The sequence below is a fragment of the Dermacentor silvarum genome, chromosome 7 (assembly GCF_013339745.2).
Source record: "Dermacentor silvarum isolate Dsil-2018 chromosome 7, BIME_Dsil_1.4, whole genome shotgun sequence".
Classification (NCBI taxonomy): Eukaryota; Metazoa; Arthropoda; class Arachnida; order Ixodida; family Ixodidae; genus Dermacentor; species Dermacentor silvarum.
Genome location: NC_051160.1, coordinates 9,839,861 through 9,863,445, shown reverse-complemented (window position 1 = coordinate 9,863,445; position 23,585 = coordinate 9,839,861). Strand labels below are relative to the sequence as shown.

Genomic DNA, 23,585 nt, shown 5'->3' with positions numbered 1-23,585 from the left:
TAGGTTGGGGCCTGTGCATGTCGATGTGGCTTTTACTGTTTCATGAGCGTTGTCCCTCAAACGGGTCAGCAATGCACACATATAGATTTATTAGCATCGCAGTGAACTTAATTCTTTTCCACTCTATACAATAGTGCGGATTTCTGTACTAGTGGACTGAACACCCTCAAGTGTGTTCAGTCCAGTGGCGCACCGACGGGGGGGGGATTTGGGGGTTGTAACCCCCCCCCTGAGGCCGACCTAACCCCCCCTTTTGTTTAACCTCTTTTCTTTCCTTGTGCATTTGAGTACTGCAACTAAGATGTAAGACGCGTAATCGTCTGCACACTCGCAAAAAGCGCATTTTTTTACAATTTCCCGTGAAGAAATTGAAATTAGTGCTGTTTAGATGGTATTGGCAAACTGTCAACCCCCCCCTGGCAGAGATCCTGGGTGCGCTACTGGTTCAGTCATGGTAACATTGTGCAATTTGTGTAGTCCTGGTTGTTGTGGTGAAGACTTATACCTCTGTCACAAGAGCACGCAAAAACTCTTTTACACAAGCGGTCTTTTACCAAGCTGAAAGACTTTTGAATGAAGAGGTGTTGCGTAGCAGACACACGGCGCCGACATGCGCCGATGATCTCCTTTTAGTGTTTTCTTCTGGACATGCTACCGAAAGTGTGGCGCTTGCATTCGAAACAATATCGGCAAAAAAAAGAAACTTGTGCATCTCGAAATATAAAGTGAAAACTTATTTACACATTTTTCAATTAAATTTAACATAAGAAACGTTAATATAAAGATTTATTATAGTAGTTTAAAGAGCGTCATCACGTGACATTCCCAGCCCGTTCGACCTGCTTACGAGACTACAGAAGAAAATGAGCATTACTGGGTTTACTACACCTTCTGCGAGACATAAAATTATTTTTTATGATGAGCCTAGGCGACAGAAAATTACACATTCGATTTTTTTGTTTAATATATGATAATTGCTCGTGCCCACTGGTTTCGAGGCTACTCCTTTTCGGCCGTAAAGGAGATCGGCGAACTCCTCTTCCAGAAAAGACGCTTCTGAAAAAGAGATCGCTCCCTGTCGTGTGTCTGCGGTTGAAACTCTTTTTCGGGAGAAGTCTTTTTGCTCAAAAGACTTTCGAGTGCCCGTGTGACAGGGGTATTAGTCCTGGTTGTTGTGGTAAAGACTTGTAAGTAATTCAATTTTAAGCACAACACATCTACCTGCAGTTGCCAAGTGCATGCCTTAAAGTATAAACCCCATGCAATCGATCTCTTCCGCAACGGTTACAAGCGACACGATGGAGTTGAACAAGTTGAACTCCACGCGAGCGACGCCTTCCTGGCATTGCTGGTATGAACTAGGACAACAAATACTTGCCAAAACTGGCGTGACTTATGTTTCAATAATTTAAGTTTGTGTTTTGCTGTAAAGAGGAGCATAAATATTTTTGAAGGTCTTGCTTTAGCTGCTTATCCTTGGACGTATCAGAATTCGGTCGTTTGCTTGTTTCGTGCGACAATCGGTAGTACCCAACTGATATACATCCATTTCCGGCTTCACGCTGTTGGCTAGTCGCTCATAGCACTTCCTGGCGATTAGCGACGAATTCTAGATTTCCAGAAGCGACTGATCGAGCGCCAAGAACGAGCTATCTGTTCTCACGACGGTCCATTTCATTGCTCAAAGCCGTCGCTCGTTGCTGTCGCGTACAAGATCACTCTCATGGGGCTTGGAATTAACACTTTTACTGCAAAAGGGGTAACCGGGGGGGGTGGCTCACGGCAGTTATTCCCACTGCGCAACCGTGAAGGGCTTTCCTGCAGTGCGCATGCAACAGCCTTACTAGACATCAAAGCGAAGAGGGAAACTTCTTATTGCTTCTGACCTGCTGCATTGTGGTGCTCTCTCTCTGCACCTACCTGGTGTTACCAGTGGGTCATGACGCACAGGAATTGAGGCTGCTGCAGTGAATGTGTTAAATTGCCACACAAGCACTCATTGTAGCATACCTGGCATGGCAGAGGGCCATCTTGTTAAAGTAGTACCACCGGTACATGTTTTAGTAGTTGCAGAAACTGTACCGTGTGCTTCTCACAAGTAAAACAATGGCACTTAGCGGATCAGGTCATAGGAGGGTCAGGAAACACTGCAAGATATTTTGGCTCAATACTAAAACAAGTTTCCAAGTGCTGGACCTGGGTGTCATCGACATTATCGTGACGTTGTGACACGTGCAGCAAAACTTTCTCTACTCACGGACAACTTTCTGGGGCAATGAAGGGAAAGCTATGGGGGGGTTTAGCTTCTGCGCATATGTTACTGCACTAAACTATTCCAGCAGCATTTGACAACTCTTTCTGTTTCTTAGAACAGACAAATCAGTGTAGCCTCCACATGGGATGGTTTCACATGTGCTGAAACGTGAAAGACAAAGCGCAAAAAAAGAAAGAGAGAGAAAGAAAACAAATTCAGACTGAACCCATCTCACGATCACTGTCAAGGTTAGGACGATTAGCATTGAAGCAATGTAGCGACACCGTGTTGCCAGTACCGAAACGCCTTGCGTATGAGGCGGTGTATGCAGCCGAACTCCTCCCTCGCACTTCCTTCTGGACACACTGCTCCATCTAGTGGCACCACAGCAAGGTCTGTGCATGTGTGAATGTATATTCAAACAAGATCGGCTAAATTTAAATAACGCACGTTCGATTTTACCCAACGTCTGATAAATTTTACTCATAACCAGTGACCCAAGTTGGCGTCAGAGGAAGCGGCACATACCTAGTGGCAAATACCCTTTTCAGTATATAACGGGAAGAACGACACGCACTACCATTGCTGACTCGCAACTGAAGAGTTTATTGATGCATTCACACATACAAATAAGCACAATTATACACGTGACATGAGTTGCCATCTGAATCGGTTAAAGTTATGAAAATATCTACGGGGGCAGAAATATGTCTTTGTCATCCAAACCAACTGCTGTTCGGCTAACGTTTGTCGCTTTCTTTGCAAATGTGATAAGCTTTGACCATTTCTTGGGCAGTTTGATATCCCTGTCTAAACACAATCTCCATAGCTAAGACAAGCTCAGTTAAATACTGTTCTAACTAGTCTGTATATCTGCATGTTCACAAAAAGTGGTGAACAACCTCATGATCGCCAGTGCAAGGCTAGATTGGATGAAGCTGCATTATTTACTAATGCACTATGATCTCTTAACCGTAAGTTAATACGTTGTCCTGTCTGTCCCAGTGTGCAATCAATCTCATACAAGAGTTCGTACCCTGTGATAGGGGTGCGACTATTGATTTGTCATGTGGTAAAACGTACACAAACTGAGTCGACGAGTGTGGCTCGTTCTCTGCAAATCTCAGTTAGGACAGGTACAGCTTGCAATTGGTAGTTAAAGCGTTAATGAAATCTGTCTTGGGAGCCCTTTATTAAGCATCTCTCATAGCTCCTGTGTAGTTGCGACAGTTCTGTCATTTATCCATTCTTTTCATCCTTCGTGATCTGCTCGCATGGTGCTATGCTGCCGTTACCCTGATCGCGCTTTCCTGTGAGGCAGTTTGCCCAACAAATGGCAGAGCTGTCATTTTTTTACTAACAGCATGTACATTCACAGTTTGTTTGTTTTGCGACATTGAAAAATGTTGGACATGGCTCTCGTGATGAACATGCCTTCATTTGAATGATTTGATAGTTTGGCAAACATGCAGTGCAGAGAAGCCCTCTTGCAAATTATGAACTGGTTCTATTGTCCCAGGCAATCGAAATCGCCCTTGAGTCACCCATTACTCTGTTAATATCTTACGTGTACTTTAAGCGCCACATCTTAAGCGAACGATTAGTGATCTCGTGGTACAAAGAAGAGTAATTAAGCTCGGCAGTATAGCACATGGGAATGAGAAGAATGTGTGGGTTTAGTGCAAAAATTTTATTCACACCATATACAGGGTGTTTCATTTTAGCTGCACCAAATCTTTAAAAGTAGCCTGTGGCAGATAGCACAATTATAATTCTTGATCTAAACTACGCCATGAGGCGGCCATTACTTCCACGAGAAATCAAAACGCCTAATTGAGTAATTAGCATAATTACGCTAATTAACTTTTTAATTAATGATTTTACGGCACATCTTTCAATCTACGAATTATAGCCGCTGAGTTCGCAAGGCGTATCCACTTGGAACGAATTTTCAAGACTGAACCAGTTTCGAGATAATAATTTTCAAAGTGTCCGACGAAATGCATGGGCGTTCCAGTTAACTTTGTGCTTCAATGCATAAAACAGCATTTTCCTCAAAAAGTTAACTGGAACGCCCATACATTTCGTCGGACACGTTAAAAATTAATATCTCGAAACTGGTTCAGTCCTGAGAATTCATTCCAAGTGGATATGCCTTGCGCACTCAGCGGCTATAATTCGTAGATTGAAAGATGTGCCGTAAAATCATTAATTAAAAAGTTAACTAGCGTAATTATACTAATTACTCAATTAGGCATTTTGATTTCTCGTGGAAGTAATGGCCGCCTCATCGAGTAGTTTAGATCAAGGATTATAATTGTGCTATCTGCCACAGGCAATTTTTAAAAATTTGGTGCAGCTAAAATGAAACACCCTGTATACCGTATACTAACTGTCAGACCTCTGCCAAAGCTGCTTAACTGGACAGATGACTCTCTTGTCGAGTTTTGCAAGTTCGCATTGGGCATTTCACCGTTTCAGGTCAGATGTTGCTCAACTGGTTCTGCACGACCTTCCCGGAGGACCACTACCTGCGGTTTCTGTTGACCAAGCAGGACCTGAAGCTGCTGGCAGCTCAGTTCTGCACCCACCTGCTGGCCGCAGGGGTGCTGCGCCAGATAGAGGACGAGAACGCCCCGCTCGAATCTCTTTTTCGGGTGCGTGTGCTGAGGCAGCAGCTTCTTGTTTTTGCATGTGCAGCTGACGTCAGGAGAATAGATTTTTTGGACCGTGTCTCGTTTTCTGTAGCAGTTTGTGGCATTTACTCTTGCTACTTGTTTTCTTCGGGGAGGGGGGGGGGGGGGAGGGGGGCTTGTTTGGTATCTGTCTTTATACTTTTTACAAAGTCCGCTTGTTACTTTATTCTTGTACTCTTTGGTGGACTTCTTGCATCAAACTGACGACTTACGTTAACCTTGTACTTGTTTCTGTGCTTGTACAGCTCCTACCTTGGCTGTCAAGAGGCTGCCAGCAGTATTGAATGAATTAATATGTAAATAAGCAAGCCCACAAATGGGTGTAACTAGATAGCCACTATAGTCCTTGAAAATTCCTTGTAAACATGTTGCTAAGTGAAAAATGAAGCTTCATATAGTAGAGCCCTTGTGTAGTATGTTTTTCACGGGACTGAAGGAGTAGAACATAAGATGGGGGGGTGTAAACTAGCCAAGTTGGTATTTGTTCATTATTTGTACAGCATGAAGTAGAGGCAGAGACGTCATAGGCATCAGAGACTGTTAGCATCAGAGAGAGGTGGATTGACTACCAATGGAGTTTTTATTGAACAAAGCCTTCAACTGACCATGCCAGTATCCTTTGCCTCAAGCACAATTGTTTGTTTTACTTCTGCGATTTTAATTTACAGTGGATTACGATATCAGTTTCACTGCTTCTTTGTGACTGCTTAGTGGAAATAGGGGAATGGCTTTGATGCTGTTTACATTCGCAAGAAGTTTGAAGCAAAGACGAGCCACCGCTAGGAAATATTTTGCCTGTGCTGCTGCAAAACCAGGTTTTTAGTTCTTGCCGTTTTAGTATGTATTAAATAACTGCATAAACTGAAACAATGTTTTAGGAAAGTAGTCGCTGCTTTGCCTGTGGGCACCACTTATTTGGCTGACTGTGATCTTTTAAGCAGCTAGCATTTCTTTTGTCATTCTTATTTGGTGTTCAAGTTCATTATGTTAATGACAAGAAATAGGGCTTATGCTTGTGTTTCCATTCCACCAGCACTTTTTTTATTCTAGCCTACAATAGACATTCTGTAAACATGTGCTAGAGAAATTGTTTTCTTTGATTTTGTCTGTAAGAACAGAATGGAGCAATTTATTTCACATCAATGTTGTCGCACACATAAAAATGCACAGGAGGAAGTCCCATAGCTCTGGCTGAAAGGGACCGCCTATAAATAAATGCATTCGATAAATTGCATATTATAATGCCAAAAGCAAAATTAGAATCACGTACAGAAACATATGCTTTCAAACGCAATAATTTAAAAAAGTTGAAATAAACTTGCATGCACATGATCGTTTGCAACCTGTTACAAATGTTACAAATGAAAAACTGAGAGGTGCTTGTATTGCTAACGAGTCCGTAACCTTTTCCTCTACAGCCTGACCTGATGTACTACTGGACACACTCTGAAGTGCCAGCAGGCCCAGCAAGCAACGTTGTGCCTGGTAAACTGACCACGGACTATTGGCCGCCACCAGACTCTGAAGGTGATGCCAGGCCTGGACTTCGATACACAGAAGCAGGTAAGGCCATGCCACTGGTAGCATTGTCACGTTTGCTCTTGACGTATGTTGCATATCTTGTGCTTTGTACCTTAGCACTCGGAAACTTGCCAAAGTAGCATTCATTAGAATGTGTGCTCCATGGAGCAGTGTGTTGTTTTGCAATCATCAGAGTTGACGTATGCTCACTTTAATAGAGAGGTTTAGTGTGTCTGGTATTCGGGTAAATGCAAGCAGACTGGACGTTTTACCAGGTGAGCGGAGGTGCGAACGTGAACGACCTGCACGGTGCAGGTGTAAATTTTTGACAGTGGCGTAATCATGTTCCTGCTGAAAATTGACACTAGCAGCAAAGTAAGATAACTTGATTACTGCAATATTAGTTATGCTTGTCTGGTTGAGCTCTGAGCCACTAGGTGGCTGCACTATATGCAGGCCATTCACACTTGCGCATCTGCTCGTCCAGACAAGTGTCCCAGACAAATCTGGAGAGTTGGCAAGTATTTATATGGGATCCCAGCCATACTAACATTATTACTTTGATAAAACATGCCGAAAATTACTCTGCTCGTTTTATCTGTTCACATTATGATTGAGCTGCCAGTACCTTGAACTTCCATCTCTTACTTCCTGCTGTAAAATAGCTTGGAAGTTAACTTTATTTCTTGGAACTTAGACCATCATTCTTCACTCTGTGACCTTTATAATGTCTACCTTTATAAGGTAGACATTGAGTGTTGTCATTCTAAAGCTTTCTTCGACTCCTTTTTGTCTTGCACATTTGATGAATTAAAACTGCCTGCCCAAAGAAATAACTCTTACTAATAATCGTAAGTATTGCGCAGCATTAATTAGCATTGTGTAGCCAGAATTTGTTAATTACTTGCTGCATTGTTAATTACTCGCCGCATTCATTTTTATCCTTTGTAATATTACCTAATATTGTGTAACTAGAAAGCTGCTTATCTCTTACTCACTATTTGCTATAGTACTTACTATTTACCAGCACCTATAATTTTTCCTGCTTTCTGTTTATCCTGCTTTAACCCACTACCCTCTGTAATGCCTTTGGGCCCTGAGGGTATAAATGAATTAAATAAGGGGTGCTAATTTTGGAATTTCTGCAAGCAGACATGACTTCATGATTTCTCAGCTTTGATTTTGCAATGACAACATGTTCCACAAAGTGAGCAGTTGAAAAAAGTAATAGCACATTGAAAGGGAATTGGTGAAATTATCATTGCTGCTTATGTCCACAAAACCATGTAGCCAGCCCAGCTCAAATAATCGCGACTGCAACATTGTAGACTCTATTCAAGAGCGCTGTCATGCGTTTGCATCGGCTCTGTAGATTTTCCCTAATTGCTGCTGAAGGTTTTACGTGAGTAAGCATGTCCCTTCCTTGGGCAGCAGAATGCGCCTATGGCTGCTGTGTAGGCTGATACAGTAGTGATATAAAATGTTGTCTTGAATTCACACGCTATTTATCACCTGTTGTCAGTACATGGGAATCCCCAGTAAACTCAAAATATTGTTCAACAGTGCAATTTAAGCGTAGTCATTTATTTCATGGAGCCACGGCGATAATTCAAGAGGTGCTGCTGCTCTTGTCCACAACCACAATGCGACACAATATGAAGTGTGGGAGCATAATCCAGCAGCTAGCTCTGAACTGGGTCCAAAGGCCGCACCTTGGGTAATCACTTTCAAGGATATTTTCGCCCTTGTGTGTCGGGAACGGCACCTCATGAGCGTGACAGGCGCTCTGTGAATCGGCGAGTGCCGATTGGCCAGCCAGCCAAAGTCGCCTTGTTCAAACACTGGCTTCAGGTTGAGACTTCCCTTTATCAGCTGCTGTTGATCCCTTCAATATCGACGAGATCCCCGTTGACAAATCTTCAGGGTACGTTTCACTGCTAGCACAAGTTTGATAACACCGCAGCCCTCCTGTCACTTGGTGTCATTTGGTGGGTTGCAGCGTGCACGCAATGCACTATCGCTTGTATGCGAAGGTTATAATGCTGAGTTACAATGCTCTCGTCTTGCACTTGTCTTGCAGAGGCGCAGCAGATGGTCATGGGACTGAAAAAGGCCCACCGAAATGAGCTGGAGAGGCTGCAGGTCGGTGCTGTTGGATATCTCGAAGCTTCCTTTCTCGCAGCATCATATTTTTTTTTTTTGTAGCCTTTCAATCTCGCCATCCCTACGGCAATGAAATTCATTTTATGATTGGTTCAAAAGAAGTGTTGCAAGGGGAGCGTTGTGCATTGAACTAACGTTTGATCCTCTCTGTATATCAAGCTTTTATTCTATGAAGAATAATTACCTGAAGCTGAATTGTCGAATAAGCTGAACAGTTCAGGGACCTTTGTTCTATCTCTCCCGTAAATACAGTGCAACTCTGTGAAGCTTAACTTCTGATGAGATGAACTGGTAAGGTAAACAAAGGAAAACAAACTTTTCAATTTAAGACACGAACGGAGTAGAGAGAGATTATTAGGCATGTTGCTGCAGTTGCCTGGCTTTGACAGCCGAGAAATATGTCGGATGATGGGTATAGTCCATTACTCTCAATATTTTCTTTTTTTACTACGCCTTTAAAGTGAGACTGAAAAGCTTTTCACATTGCAAAAAAAAAAAAAAAACAAATTGGGATGGGGGTGGTGGAGCTGCATCGGCCAAATTGCTTACATTATTTAACGTGTTGTGGAGCGCCAGGTGTGCAAAGTGACGGCAATGTAAAAACAGCATGCAAAATCCTTCCCGTCTCTTCGCAGTGTCACACGATCGTGAAGTCGCTGCAAGTGATCACATGCTATAATGATTGTGTCTTATTCTTTAGCTGGCCTTGTGTAACGTGTTCACAATTTTTTTTTACACATTGCAGAAAGCACATGAGTTGGCCCTCTTCTCTCTGCGTGGAGAGCAGGCTGCCAGGCTGACGGACTACGAGGGCCAAGTTGTTCGCCTGGAGCAAGAGGTGTGTACTCAAGGTTGCCACGCGTACTGTTTAAATTTTAATCAAGAGTGCTTTTTTAGTACGCCGAAAAGGTGGAAGGCAAAAGACAAGTGGCATACTGGTTAAGCACCTTGTCCTCTCGTTTGCTAGAACTCCTTGGTGAGCTAGTTGGTGCATATTTGATAGCATAAGTGTCTGCGCGTTTTAATGCAAGGACCCATTCACATGACGTGTGCAAACTAACTGAGTTTATTGCCATCATCATGTCGGAATACATACATCAGCGCATGAAGGTGAGAGAAACACATAATTAACCAGCAGCATGATCCAGGTCCTTGTGAGGTTGTCTTTATGCGCAAGCACTTATGCTATCATCCTGTCATCCCTCAGTCTCCCGAATTTTCATTGCATTAAACTGGTTAAGAATGGTCTGATTTTAAGCTCCCATGTAGGAGAGTCTCGCAACGGTTTGTTCTCGTGTGGGGTGGCAGTGTGTGGTCGGCATGAACAAGGTACTGGTGTTTTGAACAGGGCAGAGCTGTCACGGTAGAACTGGCGTTGCATAAAGGAACGTTTGTTGGATTTAGCAGAATGTGCATAAGTACTAAGTGTTTGAAAAGACTTCGGTATAGTGAAGGAATTGCACTGGATATGGTGAAGTGTTTGTCGTGGGTAAGTTTCGGGCAAGGGCAAAACAGACCCCTAGGATTATAAAGGATGTGAAAACTGTCTTATAGAGCTTCACCGCCTTTGTGCGAGTTGTTTGGCTTTGCACACGAACGTTGTTATACAGGTGACCACTGTATTACAACCTGTGCAAGACGCACTTAACATACTTTCATGAGCGTTCAAAAAAAGGCTTGTTTTAAACTCTTTCCTTACCGCTAGAAATGTTCTCAATTTCGGTGCTTTTATTAGTTGCAACATACATCATGGCACATAAAATTGCATCCTGATTATTAGTTCTTTTAATGAAAGTAATAACGTGTGCGACTGGGCTCGTTGGTGTTGATCTATGGCATTTCACCGCGTGAACTTGGACAGAGAACGGCGAAAGAGACAGACATAGACAAGCGCTCGTCTAGGTCTGTCTCTTTCGTCGTGCTTTGTCCAAGTTCGCGCTGTTAAACATAATGGAAGTGTACTTAGATTTAGGTGCACGTTAAAGAACCTCAGGTGGTCCAAATTTCCGGAGTCCCCCACTACGGCGTGCCTCATAATCAGATTGTGGTTTTGGCACGTAAAACCCCATAATTTAATTTAATTTTTTTTAAACCGTAATAGAAGTAAAGCAGAAATATTGCTCAGTGTTTTTGAGAAATGTTATGTGAAACTTCGAAGTAGCACCTCAAGAAGCATGAATAGTTCGCTATTTCCAGTATAAGTAATGAGTAAAAGAAATTATGAAATATACACAATGTGCACCTTTTCCTAGTTCCCAATTTCTGCAGGTTAGGCCATGCAAAAATATCTTATACAGATTTGGTGGCATGAATGTTATCCGTAGTGAATATTAGCCATAGTCATGCTATGAGTGAGAGACGTGACCTCGCAAATGTGAAAACAGGAAAGTGTCTGTTGTGCAGGGAGCGTTAATTTTTAGTCATTGCAGCAAGCACCTGGTTCTTTTTTTGTTGCATTCTTCAGGCTCTCAATGCTATGGTTGCCAGATTGGGGAGTATCCACAAGCCTGCTCATACTTGATTGTGTTCGATCAGCTGTTCTGTACAAGCAAGCTGGTCTAGTTGTGCACTTTGAACTAGTGCTGGAGCTTTCATGTGCTCTGTATGGTGTTTGTACTGTAATTTACAATGCCGCTCAGCATTTTACAGCAATGAATAAGGGCAGTTGCATGGACACTGTTAAAAAGGCAAGGGATTAGATTGCTAGTCAAGCTGCTGCTGACGATTAGTCTTAAATCGACGACATGCTTTTGTGCGAGTGAAAACTCCGCATGACTGGAAGGATTGCTCGTAATAAGCTGTACATATGCTGTCAAAATACTGGTGGATAAAAGCAACCCACAGTGGGAAAGCAACAGTTGCACTCGCTCGCTCCTGAGCATGTACTGATGTTTGAGACGTTGTTAAAACAGCGTAGACATCGGATTGAATAATTAGGCAACCCGACCAACTTGCGCATTTTCATTGCTCTGTCATTTAAAATAGTATTGTGTTGCTGAGTCGGCCAAAGTGCAAATTTTGTTTGATTGGGGAAGCGCTAGGAGCACTGTGGGTGGTATTTTTAGCAATACCTTCTGTCGAAGTTTCATTTTTCCAGACTTCGCAGTCTGCCGAAAGTTATCAAATCTGCCGAATAGTTAAATTGCAGTCATTTCATATGGTGCACGATGTTGCTCGTGGAAGAATTGCAACAGCCTTGTTTATTATGTCAGAAAAACTGTCAAACTGATCAGTTCTTTTTGGTCTGTTAAGGAACAAATTAATTGGACTGCATGCTCAGTAAGAATAGTGCCATAAACAACTTTGAATTTATGCCAGCACTAGCGATTGCTCTGCAGTGTACGGTTATGCATGCACCATAACATAGCAGATGGACTTGACCTTTGAGTTCAGATTCAGTGACTGCTGACCGTGCAAATTCACCCATTAATTCATCAAATTCATTATTCACATTTTTCCTTGGTTATTCTGATTCTTAGTCACTGCAGTGTGCCAATATTTGCTCTATCTGACCAAAACGATTTTGCTAGGTTTCTTTTCATGTACTTGTATGTCACTTCATACACAAAAGTAAGGGTTGCTGTGATGGCTACTGCATATTGTCACATTGGTGAGGTATGCCAATGAGTCTCAAATTTTCTTGTCCACTAATTCGTTCGCTTCAGAATGAGAAATAAGTTGTGCTTTATTTAAAGCAAAGCTTTCTGTGTGAACCCTTTTGGCCATTGCTGATTGTGGCTGCGGCTGTCTTGCTGAATAGCCACCCACTACATGTCACAAGAATTCACATGTAGTCACATGAACAAGAATTCAGGATCGCCAGTCAGCCTCTAGAGTCTGTGAAGGAGTACGTTTATCTAGGTCAATTACTCACAGGGGACCCTGATCACGAGAAATAAATTTACAGAAGAATAAAATTGGGTTGGAGTGAATACGGCAGGCATTACCAAATCCTGACTGGGAGCTTACCACTGTTGTTGAAAAGAAAAGTGTACAATCATTGCATTCTACCGGTGCTAACATGTGGGGCAGAAACTTGGAGGTTAACAAAGAAGCTCGAGAACAAGTTAAGGACCGCACAAAGAGCGATGGAACGAAAAATGTTAGGACTAACGTTAAGAGACAGGAAGAGAGCGGTGTGGATCAGAGAACAAACGGGGATAGCCGATATTCTAGTTGACATTAAGCGGAAGAAATGGAGCTGGGCAGGCCATTGGAGCTGGGCAGGAGCTGGGCAGGAGCTGAGCTGGGCAGAGAAGGGAAGCGCAGTCGAGGTCGGCAGAAAACCATATGGGATGATGAAGTTAGGAAATTTGCAGGCGCAAGTTGGAATACGCTAGCGCAAGACAGGGGTAATTGGAGATCGCAGGGAGAGGCCTTCGTCCTGCAGTGGACATAAAATATAGGCTGATGATGATGATGACATGTCACGTAGCATGTAGGCGCACACCAGTTTTCATGAGGCCACAGACGCAAGAATGAAATGGCATAATAATAATCAACCTGACTAGTGTCTCTCACACCGTCTTTGTCTTGCGCACTATCGCACCATCTCTTTGCATGTGCCTCTCCTGGCTATCCTTCCTTCGACAAACATCAAACATTGCCTTCATCGTGACATCGCTGTGCCAAGGTCTCGCAGTGTGTGTTTACGTGAACTGCTGTTTGCATTTTGGCATAGCTTGTGTGAGCATTGCGGGTGCATAAACATCAACATTGTACGTGATTGCATGTTGCATAAGATGACTGTAAAGACAGCTGTATGCACCACGTTTAGTTTTGTAGCATTTAGTTAACCACTCCTCAATCTTTGCTGCACATATATTACAATATGCGTGTTTGACCTGCGTAATTTATTTCTTCCTGCAGATTGACAAGTACCAAACCCTGGCCGGCATTGAAGAACTGACCAGGAAGGCGCGAGACATAGATGCACCCCAGGCGACGACTCCAGCGTCCACCGCTCGCCCTGCGGTGCAGGTGTCGCAACGGTCGTGCGAAGTCCAGACCCCCTCCGCTGTGCTGCGGTCTTGCGAAGTGCAGACCGCCGCATCGGCTACCTGTGATAAGTGGGTCCAGGCGCAATGGCGATTTGCAGTGGGCATGGTTCAGACGGACGAGGCAGAATACTCAACCCAGGAAGCTCAGACCCACGTCGACGCGTGTCACCGGGAATGCCAGACGGACGAGCAGCCTGTGAGTGTTTGGGGAACTGTCGTATCTCGGAGCAGGTCAAAGGTTTTAATCGTGTAGTGCCCACTAGCAAACTTGCTAGTGAGCACTAGCCACAAGCCACATGTTAAAGCTCGCCGAAGCCACTGACGAGAAGAATAATTTGAGCTGTCTTAGTAAATTACGCTTCTATGACAAGAAAACATCACTCTTAGAATGAGAGGCGACTTGGCATCCAGAAAAAGGTTTAAAAACAAGACAGGTGGCGCTACTGTCTTGACGTTCTTGCACCTCCTCATCATGATGTAGATCTTTAGTTTGATTAGACCTGGTTAATTGTTTGTCAGTAAGCACGGACCACTTTGCATGCTAAAGGAGCCAGAAGCTGAACTTGGCAAGTTTCGGTAACTTTTACTGCTGCACAATGCCCAGAATACTATAAAATACTTTGAAATTCACGATGTCAACCTGACGTACCGGCGCTGAGGGTTTGGTGCAAAATTTTAACAGTGGCAGTCTGGCCTTTATTTTAACTTCTAGCATTCCACCTCTTACCACGAAATAAGCGAAAATAGTTTTGAAAGATTACATTATCTCGATAAACTAATTTGGCGTTTCTCTTTAGTGTCCCTTTAAAGAAGAGCAGAGTGGGCTATTAGACCAAAAAATTGTTGAACTTTTGACATCTGTAGCCGGTCGTCTATGCCAATGCAGTTGGTGTGGGAAAAGGTTCCCAAGTCTCGTGGTTATACCAAGATGACGGTAGGCATGGTAGTCGAACGCTCAGAGATCTTCTCCTGTCAAGTCGGCAACTACAGAGGCAACCATCGAGTGTCCACTGTGGAGCTTGTCGTGTGTGGTGCAGAGAGCCCACGCCTCCAGATCGTTACAAGGAGCAGCACAAAATATATTTACAGAATGTTTACAAGGACATCAACCACCCGTGAAGGCCTGTGAAGCATTGTCTTTAGGCTTATCTTCAACACTTTCACTTTCAGCACTATGACGATGTCCTGCACGTTATGGTGCTGAAAACTCATAGTGAGCTTCTAGTTTGGTGGAAGTTTCATTTGGCTTACTTTTCTTTAAAAATTTCCGAAATGAAAGCTTCTCAGATTTGGCCAAACAGAGTGTCAATGGCTTCTACATGGCTCAAGAAATCCCAATGAGAGGAAAATTTTTGCCCCGTCAACTCTGAAGCGAGTTGCGCGGCTTCAAAGAAAGCGTTCAGGAAATGTAGTGTCAACAGTTTTATTACGACATTATTGGACCTTACACTGCTCTTGGCTTCTCTCTTTTCATAGGTGCTGCCCACCGTGGTAGTGACGAGCGCTGGCAGCCCGCCCGCAGCAACCACTCTCTCCCAGGCGGCGCCACCGCCTCCGCCTCCCCCACCTCCCCCACCCCCGCCATTTCCTTGCACACCGCCGCCGCCTCCTCCGCCTCCCCCGCCCCCATTTATGGGCATGGCCACGCCTCCTCCTCCACCGCCACCCCCTCCCTTTCCTGGCATGGCCACGCCTCCGCCCCCTCCCCCTCTGCCGGGAATGGCCATGACTCCTCCGCCGCCTCCCCTACCCCCATTTGTGGCGCCGGTCCATGGCTCCCCAGCACCTCCGCCTCCCCCCCCACCGGGTATGGGACCATTGCCGATGCCAGCGCCACCTGTGGGCGGCTGGCACAACGCCTATGCTGCAGGTGAGCTCCAGATGGCGCATGCTTTCCATCTTTAGTTGGCATGTGGTTGTTTCACTGCGATGACTGCCGCAGGCTCTTCGCAGAGTTTTCTCTCACATTAACGTACGCTCTTCGTCAAGAGTATACAGGCTACGTTTCCTGCGACCGCTAGGCTGACTGCTGGCTATTTCAGGGTGTTCCTCTGACATGGCATAAGTTCCAACATCCTGGCGAATGATAAGAATTCTCGTTCTTGCCATCTGCAGTGTCAGGAGTGCCACAGGAACTGCGCAAAACAACCAAGCGACATATATTGCAATGGCGCAGAGTAGCCCATACACATTTAACGAAGGCTGTACCTTTGTAGCCAAATGTGCCATCAGGGCAGACCTTACGATCGATTTCGAAGGGAGTTTTATTTCCAGATGAGATTCAGTCTGAGGAGCATTGTCGCCTAAGAGCTGTTAAACAGCTTGACTAGGCCAAGGACTCTTGCAACATGTCATGAAAATAAATTAGCTTGAGCAGAGTAAAAGGCATACAAAACACAAGTTTTAGCACTGCTTTCAGTAGTAAAAAAATACGGTGCATTAAATTATCCAGGCTGCATTTATTATTGGCTTAAATTCGAACATGAACAGTGGGAAAAACGAGTGAATACCGGCAGCATGTAATTACTCGAGTCTACAATGTGCAGTTGCTGCACAGCTGGTTTCTAAACCTGATGTAATCTCAACGCAGTGTGCGGGAGTTATAGCACTAGTGCAATTATATATGAACTTAAAGTACGGGCATGTTCCAGTAGATATTAACCTGTTTGCTTTTCTGTTTATGTTGACGTTACCTTCATTACAGGGCATGGCAGCACACCTGCCTTCTTGCTTTATTTGTACAGAAATGAGATATGTTAACAGGAACCCACAAGCCCGTTACCTTCGATACCTCCAGCACTGTCTCACGATAACCACCTCGATTATTGACGAGGGTACATGCATGTTAAGTTCCAGACAGCCAGAGGCAATGGGCTGTGGGTGCACCCTCATCGATAATCCAGGGGGTTATCACGAAACGACGTTGCACGTCCATATTGCTGTGACTTTTCATGAAAATTCACCCTTCATTCTTTTTGGCCCAACTTTCTGTTGTGTTAGTTAAGGTTTATCTGTATTGCGAGAAATCTCGAATCGTGTCATGCCATTGGAGGGTTGTTGTAGTGTTCACTCACCACAGACCTCTCATTTCTTCTCCCTTTGGCTGGACCCTATAATGCCCTCTTCAGTAGCTGGCACTGTAGAGTGTGAGTTGTCAAGTAATGGCTACTAGCCGGCAATACCTTTCTTCTTGCATTGCTGCATCCTCTGTGTGCTTGCTGCTGCAATGCGCCTATTGTGCTGCTGTATGGCTCTAATAGCAAACACATCAGTAGCTATGGCATTCCGGATGAGGTCGTGTGTTCGATTCCTGACCATGGCAGCCCCCTTCGACTGTGGGTGGAATAAAAAAATACCATGTAGCAGCATAGCTGACAATTAAGCAAGCCGTTAGTGAATGCCAAAGTGTTCCTATGGTTGCTAGGGCCTCGTCAAGCTGTTTGAACCAGCTTTTTGCCCTAGCATCCATTTCCAATGTGTATTTTTGGAAAAAAATAAAAATGATGTGATTTGATTTGATTTTCCTGCTTCCACGTGACTTCCTTCTAGTCATTACGTCACGACACATGCGCCTTGTGGAATACAAAACTGGAACAGGTTTGTTGAAAAGCTATTAATGCGAATGAATTATATCGCTCATGAAGCAAAAAATCTGGCATTGGCGTGACCACGTCAAAAAGTTCCAAGTGAGCCAATCTAGGCTGTCAATGATGTCATTTAAGGCAATGTTAATGAAGGCATAGTTAATTAAGATAGTTCATTACGGCACTCGAACCCACGACCATTGGTGAGAGCCGCACCCAGGACCTATGGTGTTAAGGCAAAGTTAATTAAGGCACTGTTAATTAAGATAGAGTTTATTAAGGCACCCGAACCCGCGACCCGTGGTGGTTGCAACGCTTTCGCATTCATCCACATAGGGATGATTAAGTGCCCCCTGAATTTTTTTAGCAGTAGACTGTTTATGGTGCTTTGAGGCTTTCTAGTTTTATTTCTCTAGGGTTTTGAGGTCCAGGATCTTCATTTAACGGAAAAAAATTAAAAGTACGAAATGTCGAGTCGGTGCTCCTTTAAATGTAGTTTGTAACATGGGCCAATCCTGGAGGCATTGTAATCAAAGGCATGGGTGGGCGAATTCTGATAACACTATTGAATTATGGTCACTCAGTTGTAGCATGAACACGTGTGAGCTTTTTTTTTTTTTTTCACTTAATTGTCTTGCATGTATTGGCTGCTTTTGGCAATGCAATGCGCGTGCTCTGGCTTCATGCTGCATTTGCATTGCTTTTCGTATTCCAATAACGTAATTTTTCGTCGTCCTTGAGGTAACGCACAGCTTGACGTACCCGATTTTGTGCAGCCCGCAAGCAACCTGTGAATCCTAAGGCGGCGATGAAGCCCCTCTACTGGACGAGGATCCAAGTGCCCTCAGCGCAGCAGCCACAGGCTGCTTTGCCAGAGAGCGCAGAAAAGGCAGCAGAGTATGTATCGCAGCATGCACATTGTCGTCTAGTAGACGTCTCTTCTTCAGCTTGTATAGGCTGGCAATACGTCTGGTAGATGGATTGCACAAGCCATTTATAGCCTTAGATCTCTACAAGACATTAAACCAACTAGATGAGTTGAGAACCATGTTGTACATGCTTGCGATGTGGCTCTTGACTGAGCTAATTCTTCCACTTCTAACATAATGAACGCAACACACTATGGGGCTGCTGCATAAATTTTTAATGACAAACAAAGTGTGTATGCAGTATCACAAGAGCATAAACCGTACACGCCGATTTATAGGCCTTGATAACCTAGATACTTGAAAGGATTATCCTTGCAACAGTATTGGGCAATCAGTGATTGCTTGTATGAAACTATTTTTTTCAATATTCCACATATAAGCCATATGCCTTAGGATAAGTTTTCAATATGTAGTTGGTAGTTCATCGGCCACAAAGGCTTAGTGGATATGGCCAGGCATGAAGTGGCGGGTTTGATTCTTGCCCAAATTATGACGTGGGGGAGAATGCAAAAACGCTCATCTACTTAGATTTAGGTGTGCAATTAGGAACTCCAACTGGTCAAAGTTAACCCAGAGCTTCCCCTACAGACTTCAGGCTTCCAGTGGTCAGCCATCATAGACTATCCAAGTTTGTTCAATGACAAGGTAGCAAGTTGAACCTCAGTTTTAATGAACACGGATATAAGGAATCATTGGATATAACAAAATAAATCTAAAATGTTTCACGTCAATATGGCCATGTAACGAATACATTCTTGTAATGAACATTGGATATAATGAAGTTAATTTCATGCCGAATAACGAGGCTCGACTGTGCAAGCAGTGTACCATTCTTATGAGATGAAATGCTCATAATGTGTGAAAGAACACCATCCTCAGGAATTCCTTTTACTATTGTCATTGTTCTGAGGGGCAGCAGTTTGGTGTTTGAGAACCAGAGCTTTTTGGAAAGCCGCTCTTTCGATCTTGTCGATGTTCTCCTGTTCCAGGCAGAAGACACTGTGGGAGAGCCTGGAGGAGACTCCCCCTACTGACTGGGACGAGTTTGAAAACTTGTTCTCGAGGCAGGTGCAGGAGAAAAAGCCCACGGCCAAAACGAAAAGTGCCAAGCAAAAGACTAAGCAGGTACTACCTCGCTGTGCACATCGGCTGCTTTGAGGCGCGGCATTTGTTTTTTTTCTTCTATGAGAATGCAGCACGTTTTTGTATAAATTGGAGGGTTTATGTACTGTGAAGCCATAACATGAACTCATTTCCATGCATTGCTACTGGGCTATAACCCCCGTTTCATACTTTTCATACTTTGCAGGCAATGCTGCGGAAGCTATGGAACTAGTATGGCCGTGCACATCTTACTCCATGTGTCTCGCAGTGTATCTGTGTTTGATCTGTGATACAATCTACCCTTACAACTACCTCGTATACAGTGGGCTCTTGTTAAATGGAACCTCAAGGGACCAGGAAAATAAGTTGTTTATCAGAAGTTTCATTTACCGAGAGACTTAGCTCAAGGGTCAACAAGATGCTCTTTTGAAAGGGGCCAACCTTATTGCCAACAGCAGGTAACAGGTGTAGCACGTTTGATTACAAAGCTTCTTACAAATTTACTAACTTGCACGTAGTCGCTGACTAGAGCTAGCAACACGGAACATATTACAGAAATAAAAAAAAAGTTATTTAGTCAAAAGAAAATAGCTGTTTTAGTGAAGCAATCCCTCTCGAAGTCGCCGATAACTTCGATCTTGATCTCAAATGTGAGTGCATTGTACGGGCGTTTCTGTGCCGCTATTGCAACCGCTAAGCAAACTTTTAGTCTGACGACGTTGCCAGCACAAAGAAACCACAACAATCCACAATCACGTTAGAGCCACACTAACCATGGCACCAACAAAAGCCAGCGAAAGCTGCCTTGGTGATAACGTAGGGAATTGGTGAGGAAATGCGAAAAGGAAATGGGGGAACAGTGATACCACTTGTGATGCCATGGAGATGGGGCACTCATTTTCATTTCTGGGAATATTTTAGATTGGTTTAAGCGAAGTTGGAGAAAGTGTACCATTTAATTAACTTTTTATTGCATTGCCTTTAGTACAAAATCAACCAAACATATGACTGTTGTCCCATTTAAGCAGCCATTCTAATTATGTGATTTACATTTAACGAGATGCTGCTGTATTACAACTACAACTTATGTCATAGTGTATATTATAGTATACCTTTGTGCTTTCAGTATTTGAAGTACAGTTAAACCTTGATATAACTAAGTCGATAAAATCGGTGATTTACTTCGTTATATCGAAATTTCGTTGTATTGACATTTGACCTTTCATGCAATGAAGTACAGCCGCCGATCGATTTTTCTTACATGGAAAGAGGCCGCAAACCTTTACGAATTATCGGGCAATCTAATAAAGCAATTTTGAATGAGAAAACAGTTCATTTTGTTGAATTTGGGAGTCAGCGACGAATGGTACGGTTTCACGCCACGTTGACGATATCTTTACATCAGCGGTGCAAGTTAGGCGAAGCCAGCCACGCTTTCGCATACTCTCCGCCCCCGGAGCTGACAGCCTTGCCCACACTGGGATGACGCTATCATGAAAAGCAGTGGGGAGCGAATGCTTCATCTGCCTCTCGTTTCAACGGGTCTTTGAAATTCGGGATTATGGAACCTCCAATACTAAACGCACAGTAAGACAGCTTACATGATGTGACGCCGTCTCGGCACGCCCACTCTTTGCACACATGGCAGATTACGTCTAAAGCAGGATGCGCGGCTGCGTATGCGCTCAGCTGCACTTAGTCATGCGCAGCAATGGCCGAGACGCGCGCCATAAATCAAGACGCGCACCAACTCGCCCCCCCACTACATCTCCTTGTGTCGGTATACCTTTGCGGTGGCAATGAAATTTTGTAATATTGAAATCGCGTATAAACACATTTTGTTATATTCAGGTTCTAAATACATTGTGTTCTGTGGGCAAGAGGTTATTAAAAGTTAAATACTTCGTTATATAGAGAATTTCATTATATTGACTTTCGCTATATCGAGGTTTAACTGTACTATATTTTGGTCGCAAGCACAAGCGGTGTGCCATAGTAGCTGGTCACAGAAATGTGTCATTTCACATGCTTGGTGGTAAATAGCTTAATATCTGTGATGCCTAACATGTAGTACTTGCGTGATATTTTGCGACATTAGAGCATAAGGTTGCATGGAATTACGCGGTGCATACCTAATTAGTTCTTTCATATCTGACACACTATTTTTGCGACACGAATGCAAGCTGTTGGCGAAGTCTCTCTAGCCTTTGTAGAATTGCCTGCTAGGTATGAAACAAAGCATAGTGCTCTTTTGAAATTGTGAGCACATATGTCTGGTTGCGTTGCTGTTTTTTCAGGTTGTATAGTCAGCATCAAAAGTTCAGACTGCATAATCCAAGAAAAATCTGAATATTTCTGCAGCATGAGCATGCAGCCTGGATTCAGATTGCGAGCCGTGCTAGTATTTGTGATCAACATAGGGTTGTCCGAGACGCGGGTACAGGCCACTCGGAACGTTTTATGGAACCCTTGCTCCGTAATCTTTTGAAACCGACTGTACAGTGCTTTAATGTAGTGAATCTCAGTTGAAAGAATTTTTAGCTTTGCTTTATTGAAGGTTGTGTACTTCTGACTGCCAGTGAACCAAATTTTCATTGTGGTTTCAATTTAACAGTCCTTGGGCATCATGCACATGCACTCGTCTTCGTGGTGAGGTTCGACATTTAAATAAATAGTATTGCCTAGGCTACCAGCGAAGTTCCTAACGCTGCATTAAATCCCTGAAAAACTATTCTTGCTCTGTTAGTGTATCCATAAATAGAATCAACATTGCTTACTCGAATGTAATTTTTTTTGTCCTTCTAGGTGGCGAAGCTTCTTGATCAGAAACGGTCACAAAACGTTGGCATACTGATATCAAGCCTTCGCCTCGAAATATGCGATGTGGAGAATGGTGAGCAAAGCTTTCTGCCTCTGGAAGTTTGCACCCAATGAAGAGTGAGATTCATGAATCACAGTTCTGGCTCTGTGTGGTTCTTCATTGCCACTACAATGTCAAGCAGATTGTTCAAATGGTGATTACTGGGCAGCCAGTGCATTGTTCCTGCTTTTGTGGATTAGATATGATGGGAACAAATGCAAGAAAGCAGGAACAGCGCATTGCTGTCTGCATAACGGCAGTCAGTCAGCTGCCATGTTGCATTGTGGGAAAGCCAGCTTGGCACTTTCCTCAAGGGTCGACTGTGGATTATTCTGTTAACTGAAGAGTATGTTGCGTTTGAACAGGCACTCGCTTGATTTCTCTGAAATGTCTAAACACTTTTAAACACAAATCCGGGGTTTATGCTCTGTATTCAAACAAGATGGGGACCAAAATTGGGGACTAGATTTCTCACCTGGGAAACTCGGTGATTTTGTGCATTGAAGATCTGAATGCACAAAGATTATACATCTGTCACTTGTTGTGGCCTACTGTCAGCATAGGCTGTTCTGGCCTCTTTTCCCATCGTGATTTACCATTGTGATGGGATATTCTTGTTTGTTGCAGCCATCTACAACTTCGACACATCAGTCGTGAGCTTGGACACCCTTCAAGCACTTTATGAAATTGTAAGCCTGTTCTACAATCTCGTATCTTTTGCGTGCAAAAGGCACCTCGTGCGAATGCGGCTGGCACTCGGTAACAGCTGTTTTTACCAGTCATGGTCACTTGTCATAGAGCTGTTGAGCGCAAGTGCATGCAACGAAGACGCTATTTGTCATATTGCAGCAACGGGGACCTAAAGTGGCACTAATGAGGAATGTTGTAAGAGAAGGCTTTAGCTTGAGAGCTCCTATTTGTGAGCACAAAGAAATCGTTTTGCTCGGTATCTGTACTGCACTAAATTTGATGGTTTGCTGCACTTAAAAGAAAGATAAAATCTACGGTCTGTATGAAATAATTTTTTAAGTTGTCAATCTTTTAAAGGAAATTCTTGAGAATTGCAAATTTTAGGAAACTCGTGCATCGAGTTAGCAACTCTGTAACCTGGCAGTAAAAACAATATCAACTGAGTAAACAACACCTGTGACATCTAAAGCGAACAAAACTGATGTATTACACGCCGCTCTGAAATGTACGAATTATTTATCAGTAGATCTTTTGTTCAAAAACCTCTGTAAAGATTGTAACAATTTCATGTAAGCTGTCGGCCCGTACTCATAATTTGTGCACTTCTGATGTTCTAGTGGGTGCAGTTTATAGTGCAGAGTTATGAATTTGTAAACTTTGTGCTACGATTTGTTTTTAAACTTAACGATATTAAGCTACTTGTTTTCTTTTTTCTTTAATTGAGGCCCAGATCAATGTTTTGCTTTCTACGGTCAGTAGGATTCAGCTTTAACACTTACATGCT

At 43.5% G+C, this 23,585-nt stretch overlaps 1 protein-coding gene across 3 annotated transcripts in view; it reads left to right on the top strand.

Moving 5' to 3' along the window:
- The window catches only part of LOC119457529 (formin-2-like), a 44,026-nt gene that overhangs the window by 3,931 nt on the left and 16,510 nt on the right, over window positions 1-23,585 (top strand). For all 3 annotated transcript variants that reach the window (XM_049670152.1, XM_049670151.1, XM_049670153.1), the window contains 10 exons: window positions 4,736-4,911; window positions 6,369-6,513; window positions 8,552-8,613; window positions 9,380-9,472; window positions 13,504-13,830; window positions 15,111-15,504; window positions 17,995-18,115; window positions 19,137-19,272; window positions 22,057-22,144; window positions 22,739-22,800. In XM_049670152.1, the coding sequence (XP_049526109.1) occupies window positions 4,736-4,911; window positions 6,369-6,513; window positions 8,552-8,613; window positions 9,380-9,472; window positions 13,504-13,830; window positions 15,111-15,504; window positions 17,995-18,115; window positions 19,137-19,272; window positions 22,057-22,144; window positions 22,739-22,800 (1,604 nt within the window). The remainder of the gene's footprint in view (window positions 1-4,735; window positions 4,912-6,368; window positions 6,514-8,551; window positions 8,614-9,379; window positions 9,473-13,503; window positions 13,831-15,110; window positions 15,505-17,994; window positions 18,116-19,136; window positions 19,273-22,056; window positions 22,145-22,738; window positions 22,801-23,585) is intronic.